At 53.8% G+C, this 23,908-nt stretch overlaps 2 protein-coding genes across 12 annotated transcripts in view; one reads left to right on the top strand and one right to left on the bottom strand.

Annotated features, from left to right (window-relative positions):
- The window catches only part of LOC129019706 (uncharacterized), a 46,085-nt gene extending 41,426 nt beyond the window's left edge, over nucleotides 1-4,659 (top strand). For 4 of the 6 annotated variants that reach the window (XM_063647251.1, XM_054462854.2, XM_054462834.2 and 1 more), the window contains 3 exons: nucleotides 2,945-3,047; nucleotides 3,624-3,683; nucleotides 4,299-4,659. In XM_063647251.1, coding sequence (XP_063503321.1) covers nucleotides 2,945-3,047; nucleotides 3,624-3,683; nucleotides 4,299-4,450 — 315 coding nt within the window. In that variant the 3' untranslated portion in view covers nucleotides 4,451-4,659. Of the gene's footprint in view, nucleotides 1-2,944; nucleotides 3,048-3,213; nucleotides 3,344-3,623; nucleotides 3,684-4,298 lie in introns of all 6 variants that reach the window. The other 2 variants (XR_008495713.2, XM_054462844.2) reach the window with 2 other exon arrangements.
- Nucleotides 4,660-6,654: 1,995 nt separating this feature from the next.
- Nucleotides 6,655-23,908, bottom strand: part of KIF21B (kinesin family member 21B) — a 54,723-nt gene continuing 37,469 nt past the window's right edge. The window contains exons 27-35 of one of the 6 annotated variants that reach the window (XM_054462791.1): nucleotides 22,723-22,836; nucleotides 20,929-20,967; nucleotides 18,846-18,982; nucleotides 17,420-17,600; nucleotides 15,101-15,265; nucleotides 14,665-14,782; nucleotides 13,419-13,589; nucleotides 12,634-12,833; nucleotides 6,655-12,118 (exon numbers count right to left, since the gene is read on the bottom strand). In XM_054462791.1, the coding sequence (XP_054318766.1) occupies nucleotides 12,019-12,118; nucleotides 12,634-12,833; nucleotides 13,419-13,589; nucleotides 14,665-14,782; nucleotides 15,101-15,265; nucleotides 17,420-17,600; nucleotides 18,846-18,982; nucleotides 20,929-20,967; nucleotides 22,723-22,836 (1,225 nt within the window). In that variant the 3' untranslated portion in view covers nucleotides 6,655-12,018. Of the gene's footprint in view, nucleotides 12,119-12,633; nucleotides 12,834-13,418; nucleotides 13,590-13,707; nucleotides 13,875-14,664; nucleotides 14,783-15,100; nucleotides 15,266-17,419; nucleotides 17,601-18,845; nucleotides 18,983-20,928; nucleotides 20,968-22,722; nucleotides 22,837-23,908 lie in introns of those variants that run through there. The other 5 variants (XM_054462806.1, XM_054462798.1, XM_054462818.1 and 2 more) reach the window with 5 other exon arrangements.

Below are 23,908 nucleotides of genomic sequence, written 5' to 3'. Positions count from 1 at the left end.
ACATAAATGTGTAATGGGATATTAGAAACTGGTGTACCCCCACTCATCATTTTGAAAACCATAAACATCCCCCAGTTCCATAATTCCCTCCACACAGTACAGTTCCCAGTTATTGTTTTCCTAGAAACCCACCAATTGTTTCTAGGAAAGTGGCTCAGGGTTGTTAAGAGAAGCAGGAAATCCATGCCAGGTGTGGTGGATCACGCCTGTAATCCCAGCACTTTGAGAGGCCAAGGTGGCTGGATCACCTGGGAACAGGAGTTTGAAACAGCCTGGCCAACATGGGGAAACCCTGACTCTACTAAAAATACAAAAATTAGCCAGGCAAGGTGGCGGATGCCTGTAATCCCAGTTACTCGGGAGGCTGAGGTGGGAGAATCGCTTGAACCCAGGAGGCGGAGGTTGCAGTGAGCTGAGATTGAGCCACTGCACTCCAGCCAGGGTGACAGAGCAAGACTCTGTCTCAAAAAAAAAAAAATTAAAAAAGAAAGCAGGAAATCCTGATTGGGGTGAAATTTCCCCATTTCCCCCATTTAATGTTGGCAAATAATTTAAAATGTAAAATGCTGCGTAGATCAAACAAAAAAAATATCTTCAGGCTGGTTTTGCTCATGGACTGTCAGTGTGCAGTCCGGTCTGGGCAGGAGACACCAAGCAGGAAGCAGGAGGCTGGGCCACACTGTGCTGTGGAGGTTTGGGCCCAGTGAGGAGCAGGACTTGAGGCTGTAGGCAAGGGGAGTTGTTGAAGCATTTTAAGCAAGTGGGTAGCATGGTTAGAGAGCTGTGCATTTCACACAAATCACCCAAGCTACAGATCAGAGAAATGTTCCCAAGGGATGGAATTGGAGCCTGTGCTGGAGACTGTCTGGGGAGAAATGATGAAGTCAAGAAGACAAAGGCATGGGCAGGATTAGCTAGTTGTGGAGATTGATTTGATGTGAACTGTGAAAGTAAAAGTTGCCTCTTGGCTTCTGACATGGGTGAATGCTGGTGTCCTGGACTGAGGTCAGAAATACAGAGGGAGGAACAGGTGTGGAGGGGAAGGTGGTGGCTTGATTTTGTGCATGTTGAGCTTGTAAAATCTGTGAGAACACTAGTAGATCGATTCCATTGGAAGTTAGATATGTATCACTGAAGCTTGGAGAACAGGGCTGTGTTTGGTGAATCCTGAGCATACCGTTGGGTGGTAGATGGAGATTGCAACCCTAAGCCCACATATGCTCTCCTAAGGAAACTGTGTGGTGGGAGGAGCATATGAGTCAACACTGAGATTCCAGGAGACATCAGTTCCAAGGATCCCACAGAAGAGACTAGAAAAGGAAACCAGGCAGAAAGTCAGAGGAGGACAACAAGAGAGAGGTCATGGTCACCTAGGAAGGACCATGACCAGTTTCAGGAAGCAGTCAAGGGTACAAAAACCCAAGCGTTTCTCGGGTAACTTCAAAAGATGGGAGAGATGAGCAGGCAGGCTAGGCTCAGCCTCCCCACCTCCTTCAACCCCAGCAGCCGCACTTCTCCTTCTCTTTCTCCTTCTCCTTTTTTTTGTAGAGACAGGGTCTTGCCATGTTGCCCAGGCTGGTCTCCAACTCCTGAGCTCAAGTGATCCTCCTGCCTTGGCTTTCCAAAGTGCTGGGATTACAGGCGTGGGCCACCACACCCGCCCAACCACCCCTTCTGTTAGTTTGGGATATTGGGTTTCCAGTTAAGATTTCTTTTTGGAGAAAAGATCCTGTCAAAAGAAGTTGGGAAAAACCATGGATGTAGCCTTCTGTTTTAAGAACTTAGACTGCAGGGTGAAAGAGGAGAGTTAGGATCGGAGCTAGGAAGGAGGTGCAGGGGACGGGGTTTGGGTTAGTGGTTGTTGCAAAGGGAAGGACAGACACATCATCCTTTGAACCTTCAAGGATGGAAGTCTGATGAATGCAGAAGGGGCTGCATTCCTAGGCAGGCGATGGAAGGTATGAAAACACGTAATTACATGCAGCATTGCTAGGCTCTGTTATTTTTATTTATTTATTTTAAATATTTTATTTATTTATTTATTTATTTATTTATTTATTGGAGACAGTCTGGCTCTGTCGCCCAGGCTGGAGTGCAGTGGTGCGATCTCGGCTCACTGCAACCTCCGCCTCCTGGGTTCAAGTGATTCTCCTTCCTCAGCCTCCTGAGTAGCTGGGTCTACAGGTGCGCGCCACCACACCTGGCTAATTTTTTGTATTGTAGTAGACATGGGTTTCACCATGTTGCCCAGGCTGGTGTTAAACTCCTGAGTTCAGGCGATCTGCCTGCCTTGGCCCTCCAAAAATGCTGGGATTACAGGTGTGAGCCACTGCACCTGGCCTATTTTAAGAATTTTAGATTCGGGGGTGTGGGTGCTGGTTTGTTACATTGGTATATTGTGTGATGCTGAGGTTTGTGCTTCTAATGTTCCCATCCCCAAGGAGTGAACATAGGCTATAGGTAGTTTTTCAACTCTTGCCCCATTCCCTCCCTCCTCTTTTTTGGAATTCTCAGTGTTTATTGTTCCCATCTTTGTGTTCATGTGACTAAGGCTCTGCGTAAACAGAATGCTGTAGGCATGATCTTTTGCAACCTAAAGCATATGACCTTGAGAGTGAAGATTTAAACTAAGATAGAAATAAACAGGATTTAAGCAATAGGGTTCACTCTATTGTTGGGAGTAGGAGAAAAAAATGTATGAGTCAAACAGTGGGGCCAACCTCTATGAGTTTCATGCTCAAACTGGGTCAAGGCCAGGGAGTATATCTCTGTGGCATGGTCAATCCAGGAAGGCTTCATGAAAGAAAGAAGACTTCAGGAGCTGGGGTAGGAGGGGATGGAGAAGGAGATGGTTTTGACAGATTTTTGCCCTCAGGGGATGGCTCCAGTGTAATCTCAAAACTGTCTGAGGGTCCCTGCCATAATCAGACACCTTTTCTTACAGCTGGAGCAGGAGACAAACGAAGCCCTCTGGTTTCTGAAGCAGTGTGTGGCTCTCTTCAAGAGCCCACAGGTTCCCATCCGCTGGGCAGCTGTGTGGTTTGCAGGTATGGCCTTTCGTCTTGTTGGAGCCACTGTGTCCTTGTTGTAGGGTCCCTTAAACAGACTGGGCACCCAGGACATGAGGACATACAGAACCTATGGGAATTATGTTGGGGGGTGGGAGTGGAGGTGGGAGTGCCTACGTGTGCCTACCTGCTCCCTCCCCTGCAGGAAGCTCCTGGTCGGGTTGGTGGTAATCTTCCTACAGCAGAATGTGTCAAGTCCTAGGAGACGAGCCAGCAGAGAGAAAAAGGGTGGGGCATCTGGGGCCTGGGAGCTGCTCAGTGGGGGAATTTCAGAGGTAGGTGGGGGACTGCCTCAGATCACCCCAGGGAAGAGCTCTTCAGGGCAGAGGAGGATCCACTCCTTCACCCAGCCCTATTTGCTTAGAATCCTTCAGAGAAGCAAGGGACACAAGTTTGACTTTATGGGAAAAGTCCAAACCTGAGGCTGGTGGCCAAGGGAGGGAAAGACAGGGAAAAGGAGGGAATAGTGAGTGGGAAGGGGGCCAAGAGTACTTGCAGCCAGGGCCCCACTGATTCCTTGTGGGGCCTCTGAGGTGCTTTTGTGCGCCCCTGTAGGCCAGATTATCCAAACCCTAGACTTGGAAGAGATCGATGAAATTGAGGAGGCATACACAGGTGAGTGGCAGCCCAGTCACCCCCTCCTTGCATCTTTTAGTGGCACTGGTGTTGGTGGGGAATGCTCAGAAGTTAGGAAAAGTGGGGCGGATGGCCTCACAAAAATGATCATCCAGACGTGTGAAGAGGCAGGCTCATCCCCAAGGTGCTTAGGTTTTGAGGTGCTGGTCAGAGCCCTCCTGCCCCATGTTCACTCACACCCTCACCACCACGGAGCCCATTCATCAGCCAGGAGGGTCCCTTGGGTTTCTTGTAGGAGAGACAGCTTTGGGCTCCCATGTGTGGTTCAGTCCTTGGCTGCAGCTCTCTTTGAAGTCAGAGAACTTCACACACAGCTATTCTATGGGAAAGAGAGGACGCAGGGCCAGGGAGGGGCAGTAGAGAGGAGTGAGTGGGTTGGTAATGGCTGTAGGGTGAGGAGCAGGTGGGCCTCGCATCTCCCTGTGCTCACAGCAGCTATGTGGTCTTGCTTGTAATGGAGCATTGTGGACTCCTAGAAGAAACTCTTGCTCATAGTTTAAAACCCACCAGTCCCGACCCCGTTGCCCGGTACATCTCTGCACCACAGGGCCTAGGGCCTCCTGCCCAGCCCACTAGCCTTTCTCTGTGTTTCAGCCGTACAGCACATGCAGAGAGACTCCGACCCCACGGTCAGCTGCCTCACCACGCAGACTTTCCATATCCTGGAAGCCAAGAAGAAGCTGCTACTGGCCAAGCCCCCAACCTCCTGCTTCTGCAGGAGGAGGCCCCAAAGGCACTACTTCTGAGCCTGCATCCTTGAGTCTCAGATGTAGGCCTGGCCATTAGACCCTGTGACAATGAGGCCAGATTCCTGGGTCCTGCACTAGAAATGGAGGTGTATCCCTGCAGAATCTTTGTGATAAAAGGAAAAAGTATGCACCTTTGTGAAAATAGCTATTATGTTGTCTTTCCAGTCAATTCTTGGCCTTCTGGGGTAGAGCCACTTGTAAGCCGCCTTCTCGCCTATGCACATCTGGGTTGGGCTGACCTCTCCCTGCTCTGCCCCTCTGTTCCCTTCTCCCATTCAGCCATGGGTCTGAGGCCAGAGCCAGCCATTTCTTTTGAACCAACTTCAACTATGAGACGAGGGGGAAGTAATGTTGGCACATATGAGGTGTTTTATAAGGCAGTTGTAAGCAACAGAGTCCACTCCAGTTGGCTTAAGAAGGAAAGTGATTTATTAAAGGATTGTTAGTGAAAAGCATCCCAGAAGATCAGAGAGTTTGGGTACCACAGAGCCAGGGACAGCGCTGCTCTATAGAAACACCACCATGGCTGGCCCTTGGCACAGCCCAAACCACACCCCAAGCGTCAACACTCAGGCCTGGATACTTGCCCTGAAGTGCCCTGCCTCTGCCAGGGCAGTTTTGCTTTGTTGCAAGCAATGATAAAAGATAGATCTTACTAAAAACCTATTAACTGGTCAAATGCATTGGGTTGAGACCCACTTCAAAGACTGTTCTGACACCCCCACAAGTCACCCCCTCACTTTGGTCAAGCATAGAATAATGAATACAAGGTAATGAATGCATGGAAAGTAATGGATTCTAGGGCCATCTCTGTCCCAGGATGATTTTGGCCAACTCTGTTGGCTTCTCTGGGCCTCAATTCTGTAGAATGTAAATTTATAAACAGAGAGTTGGAAAACATTATCTTTGTTTTTAAAACTCAACTTCAGAGGCTGAGGAAAAGACACCTTTAAGATGCCACCTAGTTCTGACAATTGAATGGCTGTTACCAAATTCTGAGAGGTGCCATTCCCTTGTGCCTGGGAAAGCTGCCCCATAGCTTATATCCTAAACGGGATTTTTCTTGACACTCTTGCTTTCCAAATTTTCTAAAGTAAGCAGATATTATTCATGTAATCTGGAAACAAAACAACACCCCACATTAAAAGAATAAAAGAGTCTCTTAACCCAGTGTTCCTGTCCCCCACCACACCCTGCAGGAGCCTTGGCATCCTCGAGAGACAGGGTGAACTACGTTTGGAAAAATTACCTTGTGCTGCAAACTTTCTGGAGGGTGCAGGGAGGAGCGCAGTGGCAAGGAGGAACCAGATGGCTGGAGTCCACTCCAGGTCTGGCCCGTGACCAGTTCCCCAGTGGCCGGTCTCTGGGTCTTGCCCAAACACCCTCCCCAGCCTGCAGCTGGCCATGCCCAGGTGTCACTTCCTGCAGTTCACAGTGGGCTCCTGTCCCACTGTCAGGCAGGATCCTATGCAAAATATGGACCTGTGGGGAGCAAGGGTGGGGTGGGGAGTGGCATGGGTGATGCCAGGTCAGCCAGCCAAAAACAACTGTCCGCAAGAAGCCACCCTGCTCCTGGGGCAGGAGGCTCTGTGCCTGCCAGCAGGGCTGGCGAGTCAGGGCAACTCTGCCCACTTGTGTCTCCCTCCATGGCTCAGGGTCCCTCTCTCACTCGCCAAGGCCTTTCTGTCTGAGGACCAGAAGCCTCTCTAGAGGAAACCTTCCTCAGGAAGTCTTCGCCCTCCCACCCACGGTGACTTCTGCCTCCTACAGACTCCAGAAATTCCCTGGCCAGAGCACCTGTCACAGCCATAAGTCTGGACAAGCAGCAGGGGACCTGCGCAGGCTGAGGAAGCAATTTGGTTTTATATTTGGGAAACAAAGCAAAGAGAAACCCTATTATATTCGTGATACAAATATCAGGAACTTAAGCTTTTTAATCAGTTGTAGCTGGTGATGAAGATGTGGATTCTCCCCAAGGGGCCCCTCTGCCCAGGGGATGGGCCGGAATCTCCAGGAGTTGGTGAAACAATTCATGGTTATCAAAAGGGAATATGGGTTCTTAAAGACTGAAAAGCACTGATCTAGGAAAAAAATCATGGTGAGGCACGGTGACTCACGCTTGTAATCCCAGCACTTTTGGAGACTGAGATGAGAGGTAAGGCTTAAGCCCAGGAATTCGAGACCAGCCTGGGCAACATAGTGAGATCCCATCTCTATTGAAAAGAAAAGAAAAGAAAAGAAAAGACCTCTGTAGAGCTCTTTTCTTGTATGATCTTTTTATAGTCTTGCCTTCTTTCCACAAGTGGTAAGGGACCGAGATGCGTTTGGCATGCACCAAGCACAGTGTAGTCCAGGCCCTAGAGAGGTACATGTTACATTAGCAAAAGGCAAAGGCTGCTGTGGTTGGGGAGGTCTAGATGCAGATCCTGGCTCTGTCCTTACTAGCTATGATCCTGGGAAAGTCACATCCATCCTGAGACCTTTCTCATTTCATGAGAATGTCACCTGTCACACAGGGCAGTGAAGACACAATGAAAAATGCTCTGAACAGTGCCTAGGATATAGCAGGTGGTCCACAAATGCTGCTGCCCACTCTTCCAGCAACTGCACCTGCCTCCGGAGACAACATATGGAGTCTGGAGGAGAATGTGATGCTCTCAAAGCTCTCTGCTTTCTAACTGGTGAAGCCCCAAACTCACAGCTCAGGAAATTCTCATCAGGCTGGGCCCAGCCCCAGAGGCCTGCTGCACCCATTCACCCACCCACCCACCACCACCACCAACTCCCTCTCCAAAGGCCCCAGCCAAAAGTCAGCAGCCCCCCGGAAGGGGGCAGGGGACACCTGCACAGACATTGGTCATTCAGGTTTTATTTATGACAACTTCTTAGAACACACACATCCAATCTAGGAACAGAAATGTACAACATGAGGCTTAAATAACTTTCATACACTATGTACAGCCATCGGCAGAGGTACAAAACATATATACACCTTGTGCTAGTCACATCGCAGAGGACAGCAGGAGCCTAATGAAGCCTGCAACCTGGGCAGGGCATGATTGATAGAAGAGAGTCGGTGGGCAGGGCGGGGCCCTGATTCATCTCAGGGGTCTTCTCTGATCCTCGGCTCTTTGTGGAGGAGTTTCTATCTCCTACTTCCCTGCAAGGCCCTCAGGACATGGTTCACAGGACTGAACTAGGGTGTGATGGGGACTTCAAGATCATGAGTGCTGGGGATGGGGCAGGGGACAGAACAAAGATATCAAAGAAGAAACAAGAACTTTCCCTGCAAAATCTGTCCTTGCACATAAGTGGGCAGGGAAGGATCTGGGAGTCAGGAGAGGAGGGCCAGGCCCAGGAAGGCCTGTGGGGCATTGGCCGCTGACCAGGAGGCTATGCCAAGCGAGGAGAGCAGCAAGCAGTTGCCTGTTTGGGATGGCAAAGGGACACATACCACAGGTCCCGGACACACAGCGGGAAGAAAGTCACTGCTCCTGCAGGGCAGGCTCTGCCCACACAAACACGATGGTGAACAGACCAGGCACAGGCAACAACCAGGGGATATGCCTGCTCCCAGCCCAGACCACATTGGGGGATGCCCCCCAGAGCTGAGAGCTAGCAGGGCAAAGAAGTGTTATGTTCCCTAACGTCACTGCAGCCGCCTGCCGGTGTCTCCCTCCACCACATCAGGCATATGAGAAAGTCCCCGCGACCTCTTGTTTTCCCCATATGGTTTTGTGCTTTAAACTGCCCTCTGCCCAGGCCACACATCCCCAGACAGGCAGCAGGGCTGGACAGCTGAGGGGGAAAGAGATTCCTAGGCTGAATCCGGGGTGAGGCCACTCCCAGATCCACCGCTGTCCCTTCCCAAGGGGCTGAAGGTGGCACTCTGCCCACCTCAAAGGCTTGGGTGTGTCAGCCTCCGCCTGTTACTCTTTCCTCCTTCCTTGGAAATCTTGCAAGGCAACTCCATGCGCTGCCTTTGAGAGTTCCAGCTGCTTCAGAGGAGTCCGTCACTCACATGAAAGCAAATACTGAACTGACTGATAGTGAGGACAGGGCCCTGGCACAGGACTATGCTGAAGAGGCCCAAGGGCAGTGGGGATGGAAGACTCCTTCTATCCAGGGAACCCGCTCATAAGCTTCGAAAGCACAAAGCGGGGCTTGACCCAGGAGACAGGGAATCAGTTCAAGCTCTTCAGTCTCACTAGGGCTAGGACTCAGCCTGAACTCAGACGTTTAGAGATTTGGGGTGTGGGGTTTAGAGAGCGCTTACTCCTGGTCCCATAGCATAAAGATGTGGCTGGGCCTGACAAGGCTCAGCCTCCAGTCTTAAGATGGGCACAGAAGGGCAAGAAGTAAGATGACGAGTCCCAGAATTAGGACAAGCCATGGGCCAAGGCCTGGTCTGAGCAAGGGCAGCCCCCTGTCCCAGACACAGGCACCCCCAGTCTCACTTTGGACAGAGCCAACGTGGGAGGAACCTCCCGGGCCTGGGTCTGTCAAGTCTGCCTGCGAGACCCTGCCATTGTGCTCAAATCACAACCATTTTGTGCTTCCAACATTTAGGGTGCTTGTGCAGTGAGTGGAGCTGGGGGCCTGCCCCCTAACATGGACCTTGGACATCCCTGAAAGAGTGGGCAGAGACTCCAACTCTCATGGAGCACAATTCGGGGTGTCTCAGGGATGCTGGGCTCAGGGCTCCTGAAGGACTTCAAGTTTAGAGAGTCAATGACACTTGCCAGGACAGCAGAGCTGGCCCCGCAGTGAGGTAGCTGACCCATCGGAAACAGCAGAAAATGGGCAATGATGATGAGCACCTCTCGCAGGGCTGTAAGATCACACTTTGTGCAAGAACATGCCTTGCAGCTACAGTGCAGTCACCCCAGGTGGGGCATCCCCGGCCTGGGGGTGGGAGCTCAGGGGACAGAGTCTTACGTGTTTCTATCGCTTGTAAACAGTCACGCGGACGGATTCTTTCTTACAGGTTGCAAGGTCAAAACTTTCTGTTCAGGTGGGGAGGGACGGAGAGGAGTGGGAAGAGATTTGTGGCCACATCTCAGAGCTAAGGGGGTTGCCCAGCACCCCCGGGGTGGCCAGAGGAAAAGGATTTCCAGTCATTGCAGACAGACTGTTCAGGTCCCAGGAGACCAGCATCCGAGGGGTTCTCCTTCCTGCTATCAGCTGCCCCAGACTTCAATACCACATCCAGCAGGGCCAGCACCAGCAGGACAGCCATCTTAGCCTCTGTGGCAGCTCCGAGGAGGGCACGGGGAAGGGACCAGGCCTCACTCAGCCTCCACTGGGGCCTGCCTCCCCCCAACACTGGGCACCACATGGAGAGGGCTCCAAGTGCCCCGGCCCAAGACGGAGAGGAGCCAAGGGCAGAAACACAGAACCACCTCTGGAAAGTCCAAAAGTCACTGCATCCTCTGAAGGGAGGTGGGGCTGGCTCTTGGCTCCCAGACAGAAGCCGGGAAGCACAAGACCAGCAAAGCAACGGAAAAACAGGGTGGGTAACTTTGGGTGGGGGTGGGGCGGGGGAGAGGGATGGAGCTCAGTCCCCCCACAAGGCCCATTCCTGTAATTCCAGAGTTCCCCCAACAGGGGGCGCCAGAACACTGACTTAACAATTTCCCCGGAGCTCGGCGTCCCCAGCCCCGGGGCAGAGAAACTGCCAACTCCCTCTTCCTTGATAACTTTCTGCAAGGGAAGGCCTGCGCTCCATGACAGTTTTAAGGCCGAAAATGTGTCTCCTGAATAACCAGAGAGAGAGAAGCTGGAGAGACTCCCCGGCCCAGTGGGGGACTGAAGGGCTGGGGTGGAGCGGGGGCCAGGGTGCCGGGCCATCCTCCCCATCCAAGCCGCCTCCCAGCAGACACAGCCCCCACGCTGCTTCCTACGTGGCCCACGCAGGACTCTGGGGCAGAACCCCGGGGCCTGGGCTGTGGGGTGAGCGCCCCCGCCTTCCCGGGGGCGCTGGGCACGAGACCTCGCGAGTGAGAAGACACATGTGGTGCCGCGGGCATGGCTGGTGTAAGGCTGCCCGGCACAGGTGCCAGGCCCCGGAACGGAGGAAGGCACTGAGCGTCAGGCGGCCTAGAGGCCAGGGGTAGCTAGAAGGCTCCCTGGGGGCTGTGTCGGGGACAGGCCCGAGCTGCAGAGTCGAAGGAGCAGTTCCCTCCTCCACAAAGCAAACAGAAGAGGCGGCCCTGGAGGGCCGGGGCAGCAGACTCCCTTTGGGATTTCTGGCCCCCAAGAGCTGAGGGAAAGAATATAGGGGAAGAAACTTCAAGTCCGTTTCCAGGAGGCAACAGCAAAAAATAAAAATAACAAAATAATAAATAACTGAAGTATTTCTGACCATCTCCCCAAAGGAATCTTTCTAGCAGCTCCACCTTGGCCCCATCCGAAAGGGACCCCAGGGAACTGTTGGGGCCAGTTGGGGCTATCTGCGGGTGGCCAGAGGGTTTAAGGGTTAGCTGCAAGGCCCAGCCGCCCACACCTGGTTTCCTTAGCTACCTGAGGACTATCTTTTTGGGCTCAGAGGCAGGTGCAGTGGCTCTAGAGGCTGGGCTGGGAGAAGAGGGGAGGCCAGCTCCTCAGAAGGGTGGGATGGGGCCAGGCTGCTGCACCTCCCCACAGGGCCCCACCGCTGGGCCAAAGGCCTGAGAAAGGGGCAGAGTCGGTTCAGCAGGAGACAATGTGGCCAGGACTGCCGGGAGGGGAACAAGAAGGGATAATGCCCTTTGGCTTCACAGCTTAATTTCCTCCCCAGCCTCTCTCTCACCCAGAGGCTCCTGAGAGGCAGGGGAGGGATGAGGGAACAGTGTCCTGTGGGAAGGCTAAGGGAAAGGGAGGAGGGCAGGAGAGGCGGCCACGCCCTCTGTCCCCAGAGCAGCTGGCCCCATCAGCCGGGTCACAGCTTCCCTTCCATGCTGTCCAGGCTGCTGGGGTCGAGGGTCCGGGGGCATCCCTCTGACCTCACTCCTAGGGTGGGCCGCTGTGGGGTAACCGCCGGACACTCCAGAACTTCACCGTCAGGTCACTGGGGTGGAGGACAAAGTGGAGGGGCGCCGGTCAGCTCTTGCAGTGGGCTTGGCTGGCTGCCCCCAAAAGTAGAGGATGAACTGGATTCCCCAAACTCCCCAAATGTGGTTGGGGCTGGGAGGCAAGCACGGCTTACAGGGGAGGTGGACTGCAGGTGGTGGGGTGCTGGGCAGATGGAGAGGCCTGTGCACTCAGAGGCCCCTGGGGGAGCTTTGTCATAGGTTTTCCTTTTTTTTTTGGGTGTTTCGTTTTGTCCAGGCCTGAAGGCTCCCCCTTCTGCTCCCTGGCACCCATCTCCTGGGGCCTGTCCCACTGTTCATGCTCGGAAAAGGACAGTGGGCACAGGAGGGACAGGCAGGGCACCTCTCTGGGTCAGGCAGGACAGGAAGGGAGAGGAAGAAGAAGGAGTAAAATAATCTCATACCGTTAAGAAGCAGCTCAGATCGAAGTGGGGAAAGAGAGGGAAAAGGAAAGAGGGGAAGAATGAAAGAGGAGACAGGGAGAGATGGGGAGGGTCAGGGCAGGGTGGTGGCGCGGCCCTTTATGGCCAGGACTCGTCGAGGAAGGCAGGGGGTGAGTCCAGGGACGTAATTCCACAACTTTACCCGGCAGTCACTGTGGGGGGAGAGAGGCGAGGACAGAGAGGAGAGGTGGGAGGAGATGGGAAGGGGAGGGGAGAGAAGGGACAAAGTCGGAACAAGAAAGAAAGCCATCTGAGTCGCACCCCATGGGACAGAGGGCCTGGCTGCTCCCCACACAGGGGGCCAGAGCGGGTGGGTGGGGTGTAAGAGGCGTGGTCTGGGGCTGGCAGGGCTGCTCTGTGCTCTGAGAGATACCTGCACGGGGGAAGACAGCCAGGGCAGGGGAGGGTAGGAAGGGCATGGAGACAAGCGGGCAAGGCTTGGCCCAGGGCCCAGTACCTTCCTCCTCCCCTGCCTAGCACAGTGCCCAGCACATGGTGGGCACTCACTGAAGGCTGGCACGGGCTAGGTATGCAAAGGAGGCCACCATGGAATCTGCTCTGTGAACCGAGCCTGCGGGGACAACTGCAGGGCCCTGAGCCTCCCAGCCTCCCCTGCCCATACCAGGAGATGAGGGAGCAGAGGCAGACCTCTCTGACCAGCACCCACCTGGAGGCTGTGAAGATATGCTTGGCATTGGTGCAGATGGCATTGATGGGACTGTCGTGGCCCTTGATCTCACCGATGGGTGTGAAGTTGTCCACGTTCCAGACCTTGATGACGCCCGCACGGCAGGCGCTGAGCAGCATGGGGCGGCCCGGGATGAAGGCCAGGGCGCACACCCAGTCCTTGTGCGCATTGGGGATTTGCTGTGAGAGGATCAGGGCTGGTGAGGGCTGGGGGAGGTGATGAGGGAGACAACCTGCCCCAGGGCCCCTCTTGCTAGCAGTGGAGCTACTTCCAGGCTCCCCTGGCCTCTAGACCTGCCACACGGGCAGGTGACACTGGTTCCAGGAGCCATGCTGGGTTGGCCTGTGCTGTGGGCTTTAGGGGACCAGAGATGGGTCCCTCTGCTCTTCTTCCCAGGTTCAAGCCTAAGATCCTGCCCTGGCAGAGAACCCATCAGCCCTCACATGAGTCAGGCTAAAACACAAATGCTCCCAGGAAAGGAACTGGGTAACTGAGCTTCACATGCAAACCCAAGAGCTGAGAGCAAAGGCTTTGCTGAGAGCAGGTTGCCTAAGAGGGAGATGTGGCATCAGGAGAGGCTGCGGGTAGGGAAGAAGGGAGGATGGAGACAGAGGAGGAAGAGGGAGAACAGGAGGGCTTGGGGAGCTGTGAAAACCATATGGCCTGGGGCCCGCGAGTCCAGGCCCCAGGGTCTCCAAGGCCCTGCGTGGGCTATGGAAAGCACCCCACCCGAGTCTACCCTCTCCCTTTCCTCCTGACCCCACCTGGATGAGCTCCTGCTGGTCTAGGTCCCACTTCTTGATGCCGTTATCTCGGGAGCCACTGAACAGGATGTCTCCCTGGATGGCGAGACACTCGATGCCATCGTAGTGCGGGGGCTCGAAGTTGTGAGTGGGGCCGATGGTGCCCGTCACACACTCGCCCAGCTCGAACATCTGTGGGAGGAGGGAAGGCAGGGCCTACAGCACTGTGGACCCAGAGGCCTGAAGACCCAGGAGTCCGGCTAGGGTGACAGCCACTGCCCTCTGGGGAGAGGAGATACCCAGCAGGTGAGGGTTCCTGGAGGTGGGGCTGCTCCTTCCAAGAGACTGGGAACACGGAAGGTTCAGGTCTTGACCCTTCCCGTGGATACTGGGGCAGGGGTGGAAGGAGACCAACTCAAGTAATGCAGGGGTGAATCAGCTCATCACGCCGAGACCCCACAGCTCAACAGGCAGCTGCTAAGGAGAAAGGCGGGTTTAGGGTGTGAGCCTCCCTCTAGAATTCTTTTGATTTTTACTAAATATTCACCATAATCCCACCACCCCTGAAAACACTACTTCCTTCCAGTTTCTTTTTTGTTGGAGACTGAGTCTCACTCTGTTGCCCAGGCTGGAGTGCAGTGGTACAAACTCGGCTCACTGCAACCTCTGCCTCCCGGGTTCAAGCGATTCTCCTGCCTCAACCTCCCAAGAAGCTGGGACTACAGGCGCCCGACACCATGCCTGGTTAATGTTTTGTATTTTTAGTAGAGACAGAGTTTCACCATGTTGGCCAGGCTGGTCTCAAACTCCTGACCTCAAGCGATCCTCCCACCTCAGCCTCCCAAAGTGCTAGGATTACAGACGTCAGCCACCACGCCTGGCCTGCTTCCTTTCAGTTTCTGACTGTGTATAGACAGTTTTCAACGGCATAATCAGAGAGCAAACAAATTAGTGTTTGTATACTTCACATTTGGTTTGCTATTTATCATTTTAATAGCTGCAGTGCATCCCATTTAGTGGATTTGCCATAATTTGATTGTTATTCTACCTTTCAACATTTAAGTTATTATGAATTTTTCACCAGTTACAAAATAATGCTGCAATTTATAACTTTCTGCACATAAATTCTTGCCTTCTTTGGGATGATTTCTTCAGCAGACATCTCCAGAAGTCTTACAATTTTTCATGGGTACTCCCAAGGCAACAGAGGGCAAAGACTGGGGAGAGTGGAAGACCAGCCCCGACCCAGGCCTCATAGCTGAGGTACCTTAACGTAGTGGTCCTTGGAGCCAGTCACCACGAGGTCGTGCTGGCTGGCCGTCTGGGTGACCGTCAGGCACATCACAGGGCCGATGTGGCCAGTCAGCTTGCCGACAGGCTGGAACCTGCAGTGGGAAGAGGCCCAGCCGGGGGTAGGTGAATTAGAGGGGACCCTGGGTTGGGGTAGGGTGTCTGCCCCAAAACAAATAGGCCTGGTCAGGGTACTCACCCTCCCCTCTCGCTCAGGGCAAGATCAAGAATCTAGACATGAGCTACCCTGCATCCCAGTAGTCTCACTGGAGAGGGCACGGGCCCAGCAGCATGGGGGGAATAAAGGTGTTGCTGAGGTCCTACCCACCCTGGGGTGGGTCCCCCTCAGCCAAGACCTGGGTGCCTTGCCTGGGCATGCCAAACCCTCCTCCCTCCCCAGGTATCACGCTGACCTGCTAAGCTCCCAGATGCGGACGGCGTTGCCTGACGCGGCATACAGCATGGTGCCCGAAGGGCTGAGGGCGATCTGGTTGATCTGATGCTCGCCCTGAGCACTGGTGATGGCACGGGTGGATGTGGCGGCACAGGCATCCCCTGAGATCACCTGGCCCGAGGACCTGCCCATCAGGGAGAAAGGCAAGGCCAGAGGTCAAAACAATCCATGTGCACAGTGCAGGAAACCAATAAAACGTCACTAAGACCAGCCCAAATAACCCACTTCTTCCAGGAAGTCTTCTTTGACTGATAGAGAAGAGCAATAGCTTCTCCCATAAGTGAGACCCAGGGGAGAGGTCCACTCTAGTCCCTGATGAGTCAACTCCCCATGTGGCCTGCCCGTGTGCCTGGTCACTGGCTTGGAAAGATGGTAAGGCTCAGTCATGAGACTGGGTGTGAACATGGATCTTCAGGAAATCAACCTGAGTCTCAGTTTCCTCATCTGTTAGAAGAGGTGATTATATCCATTCTGTTTACTACTTTTTTTTTTTTTCTGAATGGAGTTTCACTCTTGTTGCCCAGGCTGGAGCGCAATGGCGTGATCTCGGCTCACTGCAACCTCTGCCTCCCGGGTTCAAGCGATTCTCCTGCCTCACCCTCCCGAGTAGCTGGGATTATAGGCATGTGCCACCATGCCAAGCTAATTTTGTATTTTTAGTAGAGACGGGGTTTCTTCATATTGGTCAGGCTGGTCTCGAACTCCCGACCTCAGGTGATTTGCCTGCCTCAGCCTCCCAAAGTGCTGGGATTACAGGCGTGAGCCACTGCACCCAGCCTGTTTACATTTATTTATGTTTGTTTGTTTGAGATGGAGTTTCACTCTTGTTGCCCAGGCTGGAGTGCAATGGCGTGATCTCGGCTCACTGCAATCTCCGCCTCCCAGGTTCAAGCTATTCTCCTACCTCAGCCTCCTGAGTAGCTGTGATTACAGGCAAGCGCCACCATGCCTGGCTAATTTTGTATTTTTAGTAGAGACGGGGTTTCTCCATGTTGGTTAGGCTGGTCTTGAACTACCGACCTCAGGTGATCTGCCCGCCTCGGCCTCCCAAAGTGCTGGGATTACAGGTTTGAGCCACTGCGCCCAGCCTTGTTTACTTTTTTTATTTTTTAAGACTTTATTTTTTTTTTAGGCCAGTTTTAGGTTCACAGCAAAACTAAGCACAAGATACAGAGATTTCTCACATGCCCCTGCCCCCACACAGGCACAGACTCCCGCATTATCAACACCCCCCACCAGAAAGCTGCCTGTGTTTTGATTATGAACCCATGTTGACATATTGTTATTGCCCAAGTCCACAGTTTATGTTAGAGTTCACTCTTGGTGTTGTACATTCTAAGAGTTTGAACAAATGTATAATGGCATGCATCTACCATTACGGCATCATACAGAATAATTTTACTGCCCTAAAAACCCTCTGTTTACTTTATTCATTATTATTATTTTTTGAAACAAGGTCTTGCTCTGTCACCCAGATTGGAGTGCAGTGGCACAAACATGGCTCACTACAGTCTCGACCTCCTGGGCTCAAGCAACCCTCCCACCTCAGCCTCCTGAGTAGCTGGGACTACAGGCATGCACCACCATGCTCAACTAATTAAAATTTTTTTTTTGTAGAGACAGGGTCTCCCTGTGTTGCCCAGGCTGGTCTTGAACTCCTGGTCTCAAGTGATCCTCCTGCTTCAGCCTCCGAAATATCTGAGATTATAGGCATGAGCCACTGTGCTCAGCCTGTTTACTTCTTAAGGATCAAATTAATAGACTATAGCTTACAGTGTTAATGTAAGGATGTAGTATGACTTCTGCTAAAAAAAACCACTTTATTTTGCAAGGATCTTGGTCACAGTTCTGCCTCCCCTGCCCTATGCCTGTGTGTCTGAGACTGTCGGGGCAGGGCTCAGGGCCATGACTGGGTGGTCGCCTACACAGGCAGTGGCCAGCATGGCTTTGGAGGCTCGCCCTGTTTCCTAGCTCCTCTTTCAGACTCATAGGATGATATCTAACACACCTCAAGGGGCAGGGCTTGGGGGACTGGGCTGTGGGTGGAGGCCAGGCAGGCCAAAAATTCCCCTAGTGGTGCTGCCCCAGACACTGTCTCCCAAACCAAGAGATCTCACCTTGTACCCCAGGGTCAAGCCAAGTTCATAGGCTGGTAATGGTCTTTGTGCCCATGTAGCCGGGCTGTGCTGTGCTGAGTGGGTCACTTGGGCTGGGAGCATCTGTACCCAACCCAGCCTGCTGCAGCCCACCACTGTGAGGCAGGCCGGGGGGTACTCACGTGAGAGTTCGAATGCACTTGGCCGAGTCCCGGATGTCCCACACCTTGATGTAGGAGGTGGACACGGAGAACACAAGCCCTGAGTGGCTGCAGTACTTGATGGAGACCACGTTGTTGGGGTGGCCTTTTAGAGCTGCGATCTCCTGTCCCGTAACCAAGTTCCACATCTTGCAGCTTCGGTCTGCGAGAGATGGGAGGAAGCCACAGGGAGGGGAGGGATGTCAGCCACTAGGGGGCGCAGCTCCGCCTCTGCAGGGGCTGCCCGGGATAGGGGAAAGGGATCCACAGAGCTCCAGGACGGAGCTCCTAGGTCTGAAGAGGAGAAAAACACATACACATGTGCTCACTGGCATGTGTGTGCTAGTAAAAAACTCTGGGGAGAGAGAATTCCCTCAGAACTTCAGACCAGGGCTCCTCAAGCAAACTTTCCACAAACACCAGAGTTTTGTGAGCCATACTGCTAAGGTGTCCAGGGCTAAAATAAAATTCTTAAGCTTTTATGGTGCCTGTTCCTCCAAACGCTAATTGCTGACAAAGTAAATGAACCAGTGCAAACAAATGTTATGGGAAAACTTGGAATCAATCAATCACACCTAGATTGACAGGTATCCCCCCCATTGCCGTGGAGAGCTATATTTATGCTTGTGTTATAGTATGCGTGTCTATTACAGACTAGTTCTTTCTGTCAGTAAAATGAATGAATGAATGAGTAAATAAAGAATTTTGTATTTACTTATTGAGATAGGGTCTTGCTCTGTTGCCCAGGCTGGAGTGTAATTGCACAAACACAGCTCACTGCAGCCTTGACCTCCTGGACTCAAACGATCCTCCTACCTCAGCCTCCTGAGTAGCTGGGGCTACAGGCACATGTCATTGTGACTAATTTTTTATTTTTTATAGAGACAGGATCTCACTATTTGCCCACACAGGTAGTCTGAAACTCCTGGGCTTAAGCAATTCTCTTGCCTCATGCTTCCAAAGTGCTGCAATTACAGGTATGAGCCACTGTGCCCGGCCTATCTGCTGGTAAAATGTTTGACTTTGTTGCTGTCATCAGGTGAGCGTGACTTTGTAAAGTGCTGCTGCCGAGATCATAGGGAGTGCCTAGATGTATGAGCTGGGGTGATGTTGGGCAGTGCAAGTACAGGTGGGGCACCTGAGAAGCTTCCTGAAGTTTCCCCGGGAGGTCTGGAAGGAAGTGCTGGATGGAGCCACCAGGTCAGGTATGAGGGAAGGCTTGGCCAAGGATGCATGGGATGGGGGCCTTGAGCTAAGGTAAGAAACAAGGGTAGTAAGCAAATAGATCCCCATATCCTCAACTCCTGGGGGCTCTATGTTCTTATCTCCTTCACAGACCACTCTGACACAGGAAGCAGGGGTGAGTAGGAGACCCCAACCCTACCTGGCTAGTTGGCGTTCCACGTACCTTTGGACCCTGTGAACAGCAACTCATCCGTGGCATCCAGGCAGAGGATGGGCTTGGTGTGGCCTTCGGCCATGGAGACACACTGCAGTGGGGCCGTCCGTGCACCCTTGGCTCCTCCAACCGGGGAAATGATGCCCCTTCCCAGGAGAGAGGGAGAGAAGGCATGTTTGTCAGCCAGGGAGACCATGGCCAGGTTGATCAAGGCATGTGTGTGTGATGGGGACAGGGCAGGGAGGGGATGAGGACCTAATAACAGTGACTTTAAGGACTCCAGCCAAATTCCACCAAGGTCTGAGAGCCGGGAATGGGCTACACAGAGTGGAGATGGCCTGTCTTAATCAGCAATGTCAGTTGCCATCCTGAGCACTTCTGGGCAAGCAAATCCCGTGTCAGGCACAGCTAGAAGGTGCAGGAGGTGTGGGCTCTGTCTACAGAGAGTTCCCGTCTGACAATGTCTGACCCAGATCCTGAGATGTGAATGCGCCCGGGTCCAGCTGGGCAGGGCAGAGGCCTGGGGGCTGGAACTGGACCCTGTAGCTTCCATCAGAAGCTGCATGCTGCTTCAGCTAACCAAGTGTGAGGGAGGGGTGCTGAGAGGGAGGGGTGCTCAGGCCGCCACCCCCATGCACCCTGATCCCAGTAAACCCTTCTGCTGGTGACTGCCTCTGAGGCTGGCATCTTCCAAACAGAGAGCCATGTGTACACATACACACCCCTTTTGGACCAGCGGGATCAAACCTGTGACTGGCATTTACAAAGGGCTAAATCCCTTTGGGGCTGGCTTGGCTTTGGGGTAGGAGGTTTGGGGCTCTCTGGAATGGGGCTGTATGGACCTGGAACAACACCTCCTTGCTCCCATGATGCCGGGGGAGCGAGAATGAGGTTGGCCCAAGTGAGCGTGAGGATTTTGCCACATCCAGCTTCCCGAGGTTCTGAAGATGATTTTTTTTCTCAGTGAGGGTCTTTTGGGATGAGACCCTGGCTGAGTTATGTCTGAAAACATATCCTAGCTTTGTTTCTTTCCCCAAGAGAACGCTGCTCCTGACAGTGACTCTGTGGCCAAGGGTCTACTGAAATGATCAAGGTTTTGCCTGTGGCGCTTCTGGCATAGCTCCCCCCAGACTCTGCCAGGCCCACCCTTGAGGATGGTGGTCGGAGACATCCAGCTGCCAGCCGGGTGCCACACATGCACAAATAGCTCCCCAAGCTGCTCCAGCACCCTGCTTCTGACAATGGTTTGGCTTCACTGCATGGCCACAGAACTATGTCAAACGGATCACGCTCCCCCCGATGACAGCCTGGCCAGCTGGCTAACATCTTGTGGTGGCAAAGCCTCATGATTCGCAGTGAACCAGATGTCGACACTCAGGGCTGGAGGCTCAAGGAGCTGAGACAGCCCACCAGGAGAGCCGAGGAAGCTCTCAGTCCATGAGGGGCCCTTGGCTTGTCAGGGGCTCCGGACCCCAGGTCCTAAGTCTTGCTCCTCGTTGTGGAGTGTTGTGCTGGGCTGGCTGGGAGAACCAGCCTCCAGCCATCCCACAGGCTGTGGGAAGGGGAGGTACCCGCACATCTGTGTGCTAAGAGGTGTGGGCAAGGGGTGCTGCACCCATGGTGCCCCTCCCAGAGCCAACGTCTGAAAAGCTCACCCCCAGCACAAGCTGAGGGAATCAAAGGACCCAGAGCACACCACCGGCACCCCCAAAAGGAGCAGCCCTCAGCATTTCCCCTGTCTTCCAGTCGTGGAGAACTCAGCCGCAGCCCAGCATCCCCTAGGCCTCCATGCTGCGCCCCTCCCTGCCCAGGTGAGGAGGGAGAAGAGAACAGGGCCTGCGACAAGCAACTGTGCACCCTCCCCAAGCCCCCAGCTCTAGCCGGCGCAGTCCAAGGCCTTGTGGCCACCCTGAGAGAGAGGAACCATGGGGGGCAGGAACAAGTCTGGAGAGGGGAGCAGCAGGGAGGGGAGTGGAGGGGCCGCATGCTGAGGACACAGGTGTCAGGCGGGAGGGATGCAGCGAGAGACAGAGAAGAGAGGGTGCCGAGAGTGAGAGTGGGGAACCAAACACGAGAGACATTCTGTGTGTACCTCAGGACCTCCGACAAAGAGGAGTCGCTGTCATCAGACCTGGGGAGGGCAGAAAATTAGCTGGATTAGGGGGTGAGAGGAGACACACACAGAGGGACGCAGAGGCGGCAGCAGCGTGTGGGGTGGTCAGAGGGCAGGTTATTCTCTTCCAGGGGAGCAGAGACAGGCAGAGGAATGAGGGCCTCGGGAGAGCAGGGGAGGAGGTGGGTGGGCTGGTCTGGGAGCTGGGATTCTCCCCCAGGAGTGGGCTGCCAGGGTCTCTAGGCTGGCAGGGGAGGAGCGAGGAGGGGGCCACGGGGAGACGTGGGAGCACCAGCCCCACACATGGGGAGACGTTTCCGGGGCTGTTTGCTGGTTCCAAGCTCTCTGGCTGCCCCATCGCACAAGCTGGGGGCACCTGCCCCACCCCAGCAATGCCCATACCTGCCCAAGGCTGAAGGAAGCCATGCCTGATCCTACCCCTCCCTGGGAGCTGGCTTCTTCCAGCAATTCCTCAGGGGCTCACTTATTTACAAAGCCCACTATCCCTAGGGGGCCCACAGGGACAGTGCCTAGAAGTTGGCTCTGCACTATGCACAGGCTCCAAGGCTTGGACCACTGGACAAGACCAAGGCCTCCAGAAGACCATCAGGCTGGGATGGGCAGAGTCCTGCACCAATCCTTCCAAAAAGGGGACCTGTTGATTGTAACAACATGGAGATGGGCTAGGAGTGATCCATGGCTCCCCCCACAGCAGCCTGAGCCATGAGAGGTTTGGGGAAGGAGGTGTCTGGGGTGCCAGGTCTGCAGGGCTCTGACTCCTGGGCTCAGCATTCATCGAGCAGTATTTTGACCCAGGAAGGGGCGTTTCTGTGGAGAGGTGGGGAGGGTGGACATCAGGCACTAGGTACAAGGACAAGTATTTTCTAGTGTGAGACTCCCCTGAAGGACACAGCACTGTCACCCCTGGGGCAGGGAAGCCTTCAGGGAGCTAAGAGAGGAACCCTCTTGAGGTCTGCAGAGAGCAAAACAGGACCAGGGTGGGCCCAGCAATGCTGGGGAGCCCAGAGCAGCACATGGAGGATAGGGTCCTCCCCTTTCCTGAGGCACAGCAGGCAGGGGCTGGAAGTCCCAGGCTCTGGGTGCAATTCTGCCACTTTCTAGGTGAACATCCCTGGCTCCCTCTTTGAGCCTCATTTCCTCTTATGTGAAATAGGGAAGACAATTCTCCTGGTTGTTTTATAGCCTAATGAAATCACATATATGAAAGCAGGCTGTAAAGCACAGGGAGAAAGCCTGAATGCAGGGGAGGCTGTTAACATAAACCACACCGTTAGGCATTAGAGTTTTGCATCAGGAGCTGTGAATATAGGTGGACCTGAATCTGCCTGCAATTTGGGGGTCTGGTCTCTTTCTGCTGGGAGAATGCAGAGAGTGGAGTGGTTGAAGCTGAAGGAAGGGGCTTCAGAGCAGACTCAAAGCAGCAGCAGAGGTGGATTAAAGGGCAGCTCTGGAGAGCCCTCGGGCATCTGCCGCATGCAACCAGCCCGCCTGACTGCCCGGCCCCAATCCCTGTGGCCTCCTTCTTGCCCTCTCCTGAGGGCCTGGCATTCTCAGGGGAGGAGAAGGGCCCATGGTTAGTACAGGAAGGAGAGAAATGCCAGGAGATGGCATCAGGGCCTCAGCTCTTGGAGGGGCTGGAACTTCAGGCTGGGGTTGGCTTGGCCACCTGAGCCTTCCTCCAGCAAGGACCATCCACAGGCTCCCCATTGCCACCTTGGTGCCCTCCCCCACTTGCCCTTCAGCCCTGCTTACTTGTCCAGCGCTGACCCCTGGCTCTGATTACTGGTGAGACGAGAGAAGACATTGCGGTCATTGCGGGGCCGAGTGGGAGGGGATGATGGGGGTGTGAATCCCACATCTGTGGACCTGGTGAGTCGGGACAGAGGGCAGCCTGTTAGTGACCACCCCTGCCCACAGGCCCCTACTTGGTGCTGGGCTTCCACCTTCTGCCTTGGCTGTGAGGCCCGCAGGGCAGGGTCTGCTGTGTATTATTCTCAGAGCTCAACACCCAATTAAACTCCTGGATGCTGTCTTTAAACATCAATCCTCATCATTCACAGATTCCATATTTGGGAATTCACCTATTTATTAAAATGTATTTGTGGCCAGGTGCAGTGGCTCACGTCTGTAATCCCAGTAAATTGAAAGGCCGAGGTGGGAGGATTGCTTGAACTTAGGAGTTTGAGACCAGCCTGGGCAACGTGGTGAGGCCTCAACTCTACAAAAAGTGAAAAAATTAGGCAGGGATGGTGGTGCATGCCTGTAGTCCTAGCTACTTGAGAGTCTAAGGCGGGAGGATCGCTTGAGCCTGGGAAGTGGAGATTGCAGTGAACCCTGATCATGCCACTGTACTCCAGCCTGGGTGATGGAGTAAGACCCTATCTCTAAAAAGAAAAAAAATCCTCCTGCCTCCCACCAAGGCAGGTGGCAAGAGGCCATCTTGAGCCCCTGCTTTCCCACTATTTAGCTGTGTGCCACCAAATCTCTTAATTAAGTGCATGGACCAGAAAACCCTGAAAGTCATCCTTTGATCTACAGAAGCTCTGTGGGCCTGGCCCACATGTGGGTGACCAGCTGGGGACTTCCCTGCCATTCTGCATTGATCTCTTTTTTCCTTTGAATTTCTTTCTTCTTTCTTTCCCTTCCTTCCTTCCTTTTCCCTCCCCCACTCCCCCTCCCCTCCCCTCCCTTCCTTTCCTTTCCCTTCCCTTCCATTTTTCTTTTCCTTTTCTTTTGTTTCTGAGACAGAGTCTCACACTGTCACCCAGGCTGGACTGCAATGGCGTGATCTCAGCCCACTGCAATCTCCACCTCCCAGGTTCATGCAATTCTCCTGCCTCAGCCTCCCAAGTAACTGGGATTACAGGTGCACACCACCACGCCCAGCCAATTTTTTTGCATTTCAGTAGAGACTGGGTTTCACTGTATTGCCCAGGCT

This window comes from Pongo pygmaeus, chromosome 1, assembly GCF_028885625.2.
Source record: "Pongo pygmaeus isolate AG05252 chromosome 1, NHGRI_mPonPyg2-v2.0_pri, whole genome shotgun sequence".
In the NCBI taxonomy this organism is placed as follows: Eukaryota; Metazoa; Chordata; class Mammalia; order Primates; family Hominidae; genus Pongo; species Pongo pygmaeus.
Note: the sequence above shows the minus strand (reverse complement) of the source record. Positions and strands in the feature narration are given on the sequence as shown.